Source organism: Trachemys scripta, chromosome 19, assembly GCF_013100865.1.
Source record: "Trachemys scripta elegans isolate TJP31775 chromosome 19, CAS_Tse_1.0, whole genome shotgun sequence".
In the NCBI taxonomy this organism is placed as follows: domain Eukaryota; kingdom Metazoa; phylum Chordata; order Testudines; family Emydidae; genus Trachemys; species Trachemys scripta.
Genome location: NC_048316.1, coordinates 14,410,483 through 14,418,850, shown reverse-complemented (window position 1 = coordinate 14,418,850; position 8,368 = coordinate 14,410,483). Strand labels below are relative to the sequence as shown.

Below are 8,368 nucleotides of genomic sequence, written 5' to 3'. Positions count from 1 at the left end.
AAGAAAGAAAGAAAGAAAGAAAAGGGGAGAGGGAATAAATAGAATTAAGAAAATATATTTTTCAAATATATAAAAAGAGACACTTTGCAGTGATCAGTAGTTTTGGAGGCAGGATAATATTTTTTCCCCCTTTGTTCCCACCCTGCCCCTACCTCTCAAATGTCCCTGTTTTGAAGGAGGCCACTCGTCTTAAGTCTAAAGGTACCTACAGCTGCACAGATCAGACACTTTTAGTCTTGAAAGTTATTTACATTGGGTTTTTTTTTGTTTTTTAATCACAAAGCTCAGGCTATAGAAAAAGTTTATTACACTGAACTGATGAATCCCATGGCATAGAAAGTTTTTTGCATGAATTATTTTGTGTCCCCCTCATTTGGGGCCTCGCTCACCTGTTGCATCCCACAGTCAGGCGCTCGCAGATTGAGAGATGCCCCTCTTAGCTCTTCTTGTTGAAATTACGATCTTCTTAACACCACCCTCTGTAAATTTCGCTTCCTAGCTGGGGCAGTTCTTTGGTGAAAAGAGGGATCTCAAACATGGCATTACACATACACACAACCCCCCCAACCTCAGTAAATAAGAATTCCTATTAACAACACAACGTAGCTGGCACAAAGTGCTTTTCCTCCATTGATCTCACCCTGCGGCACCAGCCACTAAAATAATGACCCATTTGTAGGCATCTTCATGTTTTATTATTTATATAGTGGTAGGATCTAGTAGCCAACCAGAGTGGGGCCCCACTGCATTAGGTGGTGTACAAACCTATCAGGAACCATTGCAAATAACAACTCAATTCACATGCGAGAGTCAGATCCATGCACCTTTGTAGGGCTATTGTTATTATTCTAGAATTATGCTTCTTAGTATCAATTGCCATTGTTCAGTGACTAGCACTGCTGAGTTACCCTCCTTGGCCCTTTTGCCCTGGCTGTTACATCTGTCTCAGCCACTCCCAGCCCTCATATCGCTCCGTTCAATGTTATGACACCAGATCTCAAGAGTCTTACCAACAGCCCCAGCAATGCTCACTGAAGCATTGGATTGTGAGTTCTGGTAAGAATCCAGGAAAGCCTCTTGCTGGCAAAGCTGGGAAGAGAAGTTGTGCTGGTTTTGCAAAACCAAAAACAGGAACCGTTTGGATCCAGGTGCCTTTTAATCTGAGCTCCCTCCCTCCCCTCGGCCCAAGGTCAGGGAAGGGGAGCTGGTGAGTGGCTCTGCTTTGGCCCAGCTCTAGTAATAATCCAGGCAAACACACTCTTCCTCCATCCCCCAGCCCTTTCTCCTTCACCTTCAATATCAGAGGCTCCAGCAGCAGGCACGTTATTGTTCGACCCACTTGGCAACTGTTGGAAGCTAGGGACAGCACATTAAAGCATGGTCAGGTTTACTCGGCAGTGAAGGGGCCAGAGGGAGAAAGCACAAGGATTCTGAGGGTTTTTTTTTTTTTTTTTTTGTCTTTCAAGTAAATCCTTCTCCTTGCCAGTAGTGAGTTTTTGCTTGTTTGTTTTTCAATACATCAGGCAGGCAGTTCTAAGCAGGCAGGAATGGCTGGTGGGTTTGCTGTTGTGTAATGCCATCCAAGGAGAGACTGGCATAAAGATGGAGGTGGGGTGTGTGTGTATGTGTGTGTGCGCGTGTGTGTGTGTGTGTGTGTGTGTGAAAATCAATGACGACTAGCAAACCAACACACCCAACCCACCGGGCTCCATTTAACTTTCCCCTGGGGAGCAATAATCACAACTCCTCCATATGCCCAATTCCCTATTAGCCTCAGTATGAACAGAAAGTACTTCCAGCATGGGCCAGCTTGACATGTCATTAATTTCTTCTTTCCTTGACATTCCCCCAGTGACCACCTAACACCTCACTCTGAGACAGACATATGAAGCCTTAGCGTTCGGCCTGAAACAGATCTCACTGCATGCTGCAGGCACAAAAACAAGACAAGAGATACTGATCAGACACAGGAATGGACTGTTTTGTTTTTTATTGTACATTGCAGAAATAGCCCTGTGTCGTGGATAAAAGTGCAACATACACAATATTTAAGAAAAGAAAAAAAAATAAAATCCTTCTTGAGGTCTGTCTTTCAAAGTTGCAAACAAAACCAGTAAAATAGTCCCTCACACAAGAGGCTTTTTTTTTTTTTTTTTTCACATATCATGCAAAAAAAAGTAAAAGAAAACTCAGAAGATATTTTTTTATATATATATAGATGTCTAGATATCAATAAAATCCAGTAGAGAGCCCTATAAAGAACAGAAAGGACACCAAAAGTGCTACTTTACATAAACTCAAAGAGCACTAAATAAGAAAGGAAAACCGACTGCCATTTGGCATCTCAAGATATTTGGCACTCTTGTGATTACATTGGATTTTTTTTTGTTCCGTTTTTTTTTTTTTTTAAACACAGTCTATTAAAGAGAATAAACTGCCACAATATAGGAAAAAAAACAGAGATTGCCCACACTACAGACTGCATGGTAGTTAGAAAAAGCTGAGCATTTTTTTCTGTTTTACATATAAAATTTGTCCATTTGCGCTAACTTGAGCAGTTGCTCACAGCAACAAAGTAATACAAGCTTTAAAAAATAAAACAATTATTCCTATAGTTCATTCCTTATAAAAGTTTTTTTTCCACACATTCCATCGATACGTTAAAATGTGACTAAAATGAAATAGATATATATATAATTTATATATAATTTTTTTTAAACATCCAAGGACATCAACATAAAAAAACCCAATGAAACTGATAGCATGTTACATCCAAGTGCACGGAATCATTTTTGCAAGATTAAATAATGTAAACAAGGTGCTCTTTTGGAACAAGCATGACCAGCAAAAGGTACCACGGTCCGAAAACACTGTGTTTTGCTGCATTGTTCGAAGAACTTTAAACCCCAGATCTAGAATTGTGCAATATTCATCATATAGAAAAAAGAAATGACTAGTAATTTAAACAATATAGCTGCAACTGATACACTTTGATTTATTACTGTTTGTGGGCTGGGTTTAGGGTTGGTTTTTTGTTTTGGTGGATTTTTGTTTTGTTTTGCACATTACTTAAACCTTCTTCCTTTTCGCACCTCTTCTGTCTCCAAGCCTGATGTTAAGATACAATCTGCTGATGTGCATTGCGGATCACAGGCTAGTAATGAAGGATTTCAGAGTGCTTTTTTTGTTTGTTTTTTGCCAATAATGTATTACATTGTAAATTATTTTTCCCCTTTACTCAGTGTCTCTGGGAGGGAATTAAACACCGGGAGGTGCCTTTTCTGAAAGATTTTTCAGCACATCATCAATTCTATCATCTTCAATGACAACTGTAAAGCAGAAAAACAAAATGATGAATACATTGTAGCTTTCCTTGTCCCGTCCCCCTCCCCTTGCTGTTGCATGAATTCCCCTGGTATTGCAATCTGCCCCCCTGAAACACGTATGGTTCAACAGAGTCTCTCTACCTAACGTCCAAGGCAACACTGAATTCCAATACACACACACATATGGTTATTGCAAATGATTTTGTTTAAATAGCATAAAAGTCAGGGAAACATGAGTTTCATAGAGAAAGAAGTGTGTCCATTCAGCATTTTGCTGCTAATTAAAGAGAAGAAGTGATACCATTGCAAAGAATTAAATGCACTGGATAATGTTACACACTTAATCCAGTGTTTTCAAGGTCACCAAACACTTGGCCGCTAGGGTTAGGTTGTCTAAAACAACTGATGGTGTATTTTTTTAAATCAACTGGGATAAGTCGTAGCTGAACGGAACCTATTCCCCTCTGAAATGAGTTGCAGGATCTCTGAGCTCTCTAGATGTCAAGAGACACTTCCAGATTAGCCATGTTGTGACTATTGAGATCACTTGGAATTTCTTTGTCTCTAATAGGGACATGGGGTTAGGACTCTTTAGGGTTTTTATCATAAACATGCAATGTGGAGAAAAAGAGAGAAGAAAACATCTTTTTAACTGCCAGATGACCTTCCCTCTCCCCCATGGGTACCTACAGGATCTACCGCAGTTTTCCCACTCAATGCAGACTCAACACCTCCCCAACAGCATTTTGACTTGCAAGAAGGAATTCTGCGCACAAGACTCAGACTTGGATTTGATACATTTAAACTAGTCAGAGAACTACATGCCCCCCCTTCCCCCGCTCCAGTACACAGAATGTTTTAACTACAGGGATGTGGTCACTTCTCTAAAGAAGTGAAAATGCCGCTGGGGAGGTGTTGGGTGTGCTGTGAATGGCAAAGAGGAGTGGGGGATCTGCTCACCTGAACTGTGGGGTAAAAAAGACCCATCGGTTTACACTGCTAAGCGAGCAGATCCCATGCTACATTTTATTCCCCCACCCCCGACACACCCTATTGATCACCCCCGTGCACAGAGCAGGCACACGGTGGCAAATGGAGCTGCACCAGTGCTGCCCCGGGATTCCCCCAGCAGACTGGAGATCCCGACCCCTTACTCAGCACGTCAACCCGTTCCGCGCGGGTGACAAGCCCTTGCTAATCCCGCAGCCTTGTTCTCCTCCAGCCGCCGCCCGGCTCCGGATCCCAATCCCCGCTCCCGGAGCCCCATCTCGGGGCGTCTGTGCTTGGCAACGCGCCTATTGGGGGGGGGGGGTCCTGGCCAAACAGGTGTGAAACCTGGCGGCCAAGGGGGACTCGGGGCGAAGTGACTCCGATTCTGAACAGCTGCGGAGAAGGGAGCGAAGCGGGGTGACTCCGATTCCGAATAGCTACGGAGAAGGGAGCGAAGCGGGGTGACTCCGATTCCCACTAGCTGCGGAGAAGGGAACGGGGCGGGCTAGGGGGAGAAACCCCCCCCAGCCGGGGGCTGCAAGGCTTTCGGAAAGGGGGCGAGCCCGGTCCTTACCTCTCTTGCTCCTGCCGATCTGCCCCAGCTTGGGGGGCCTCTTGTTCTGCCCCCCCGCGAAGAAGTTGCTGGTGTCCTGCAGGCGGCAGGTGAAGGAGATCTGCCCCACCTCCCCGCCGTCCCCGAAGTGCCCCAGCTTGTCCTCGCCGTAGGGCAGCACCTCCGACATGGTCTGGCCGGGCGGGTCCGCGGCCCCTGGCCCTCCGCCCGCTCCTGCTCGCTCGCAGCCGGCAGACAGGGTCGCCGCTGGCCCGGCAGCCCCGGCCCGGCAGGGGAAGCGGCGAAGCTGCACCGGCACCGGCGCCGGGGGGGTCCCGCTCCCGACTGGGCTCAGCTGCAGCACCGCGGCCCCAGCCACATCCTCCGGCGGCGGCGCGAGAGTGGCCGCCCGGCTCCCGGGCGAGAGGAGGCAGCTGCGGCGGCTGGAGCAAAGGGGGGGCGGGGGGCGGGAGTCCTTCCCCGCGCTGCCGCTGGGGGCTGGCTCCGAGCTGCGGGCGGGGGGGGCAGAGAGATCCCGGGAACAGGAGCAACGTCACCGAGGGCAGAGCCCGGCTGCCGCGCGCGGGCGGGGCTGGGCTGGGCTCGCCCCGGGGCGGGGGGGTTCGCCCCGGGGCGGGGGGGTTCGCCCCTCCCTTGCAGCCTCCGCCTCCCCGCCCGGGTGCTTTCCCGGCTGGGTGCACGAGAGCTCTGCCCTTCCCAGGCACCTGCCACCTGTGCCCGAAGCCTCCCATCGCCCCCCACCCCCATGGCAGGTGGGGGCAGAGGGGGGGGGGCTTGGCTCTCACCACTGAGCCTTACTCCCTCCTAGAGGGAGAAACAGAACCCCGGCCCCCTGACTCCCAGGCTGGGCTTAGCCCCGGCACCTCCGGGCCTGGCACATCAGTTATGGGGAATGTAACAAAAAAAAAAATGGTCTGCACCCTGGCACCTCTTTCATTACCAATTCAACACTGTTCCCAAGCCGCCTGGGCAAGGCCACCCTTCCTCTCCACAACCAGCTTGACTCTTTCGTTTTCAGCAGCAGGGCACGGTCTCTGCCTCTGCTTCTATACCCCACCCCATATATACTGCAGCATTCTTGCTTTCCTTGTATCTCCTGGTGCACATCCCCATGCTCCCTTGATTTCTGGGAGCGCCCCTCTTGCAGCAGAGTGGAGGAGGGGTGCTTGCAGCAACAAGATGGAGTGGAAGGTACAGAGCTAGCACGTTGCCAGATGCTCTGCTGAAAAGGCAAGGGCTGCTGCTTTAGTTAATGGATTATTATGGTTCATTATTTGGAGGAAATCCCCTCCCCCAGCACCCCTCACTGCTGTGATCTCCAAGAAAGGGGCTGACAATTGCCTTTCTCCCTCTGAGTACCCTGGTCTGGGTCAGTCTCCTTTGTAAAGGGGCAGGGACACCACCTCGGGTGGATGTTTCATTGGCTCCCTTTAAAAATCTAAGGAGCATTTTGAACAGCTTCTGACCAAAAGCCTCAATACTGAGATTAACATCAGAGAAACGCTGAAAGAAGGGACCTAGATAATCTAACCTGATCTAGCCAGGTATTTAGACTGCTCGTCAAATGGGGAAGGGACCAATGTCCCCCAATGCCCATGCTCTTCCCAGTCTCAGGGAACGAATTGTATAGTACATGCCCGTCCGAGCCTTATAGACAAGCTCAGCTCATCGCTCCTGAGCGAGCAGCGCCCTCCTGCAACAATCCCATTTATATCCTATCGCTGGCATCTAAGTAATTGTCCTTTTCCTCTCTCACCCCTTCCAGGAATCCCCGTCAAGTGGATTCTCCCACCACCTCCTCCTGGGAAAAGAAGCCTGAATGTTGATTCCCTGACTAAGGTTCTGCAGTACCTTGGCCAGCCATTACAGCAGTGGGGAAAGGGATGGCAAAGCCCCGTTTTCTTTAGCCTCAGAACAGCAGCTCTGCAGTAATGGCACTAATGCAGCGGGTGGAGCATTTGTGAGGCTTGGGCTAAGGCTACTGCCATCTTCCTTGTGATGAAGCCTTAAGGCCCGGGAGATAAAATCTTCTACACTGCTGGCAGCTTTACTCTGTAAATGGCCCTGTTTCCTAATGTGTGCTCTGCTTCCATAACCAGTCCTCAGTGTGGATGGAAAGGAAGGATTCACTCACAAGGGGTGTAAAGGTCAGAGGATGAGGGATGTGGCCTGTTCACGGAGCTGGAATATATAGTGAAGACTGCCGTGTGGTATCTATACGCTCCCCATACCTGGCTCTCCACACAGCCAACACTGTAACAACCTACATAGAGCTGGAGGGAGGAGCACAGGTTGCAGGAGGGAAGAGTTTGGAGGAGGCGCTGGGAAGTCAGTCTGTGTGCACGTGGCTGGAATGCTAGCTGCCACTGCCGCACCCCCGTGAACCGTTCTCTTAATAAAGATTTAATTTAGTTTTAGAAACATGGCGCCCTCTCATGTCATTACCCAGCATGCGGTACGTGAAACAAGCACTGTGGGCATCTCGCCTGTCCCGCTCTCAGATGCATGTTTCTGCCACTACCTCCTCCCAGCAGCCCCTGCTGTACTGAAAGAGGTGATGTAACGTGATAAGGTGTGAATGCCTCCCGGAAACACTGGTGTACTCCCATGTGACATGGCATAACCCTGGTGCAGTGTGTCTGAAGCAATGCCCGGGCAACCTGATACCCTGTAACTTCCTATTGCTGGAAGGCAAACAAATGAGCCTTTTTTGACCAGGAGGATGTGACTTCTGCAACTGGGGAAGCAAACAAGGGGAAGCAGGAAAATCCTACCCCAACACAAAGGTCACGCTACAAAACACATGAGCTAGGAAATTTTTAGTAGTTCCCTGTGTCCCAATCCAACAAAATGGCTGTGAAACTGCAGGGCTGTGCGACCCACAGCAACACAAAGGGTGCAACATCAAAGCTGTCCTGACACATGGCAACCCCCCCGTAAGCCAAAGTGATGCTAGAATAACAGCACGACCCAAGGGAACATGAGGTTATGCAATGCTGCAGGACCCGTGTAACCCAATGCAACAGAGGGAGGTGGGTCACTGCAGCATAGTGCATTGCAGTGTCATCTGATACGAACACCTAATCCAGTGCAGTACGATAAAATGGTCTCCTGATTTGGCGATTGAAGCATAGTGATGTCCATTGCAGCAGAATGAGGCTGGAACCTCATGCAGTGCCACATATACATACTGAAGCAACACTAACAAGGTTATATGGCAGCGACTAGGAAAACCATGTACCATTCCATCCCAGTACCCATAACGCGCAGCTCCTTTTAAGGGAAAGGAGGGCATAGTTAGCAGAGTTCATGAGTCACTGCTCGTTCTTACAGGCATTTTTTGTAGTCTGTTCTTCTCTTTGAGCAAAACTCTTTTGCTTGGCGGGTAACGTGTTGATCCTGCAGCAATTCCCTTGTTATTTAGCGTTAATTCAGATCCTCGTCTTGTGCAGATTTATTCAGTACGTGGAGATGGGTG

The 8,368-nt window shown here is 48.7% G+C and overlaps 1 protein-coding gene across 1 annotated transcript; it reads right to left on the bottom strand.

The window, feature by feature from the left end:
- Positions 1-1,973: 1,973 nt before the first annotated feature.
- Positions 1,974-5,325, bottom strand: CAMK2N1 (calcium/calmodulin dependent protein kinase II inhibitor 1). Its single transcript, XM_034753632.1, has 2 exons — positions 4,891-5,325; positions 1,974-3,329 (listed from the first exon to the last, which is right to left on the bottom strand). Exons 1-2 carry the CDS (start codon positions 5,057-5,059, stop codon positions 3,259-3,261), a joined length of 240 nt encoding a protein of 79 aa, XP_034609523.1. The 5' UTR covers positions 5,060-5,325; the 3' UTR covers positions 1,974-3,258.
- Between the last annotated feature and the right edge of the window lie 3,043 nt (positions 5,326-8,368).

Bases quoted from the DNA above. Each gene is read 5' to 3' on its own strand.
- CAMK2N1 (XM_034753632.1), bottom strand. From the start codon at position 5,059: ATGTCGGAGGTGCTGCCCTACGGCGAGGACAAGCTGGGGCACTTCGGG. The intron at 3,330-4,890 runs GTAAGGACCGGG...TCTGCTTTACAG, and splicing joins GATCGGCAGGAGCAAGAGAG to TTGTCATTGAAGATGATAGA.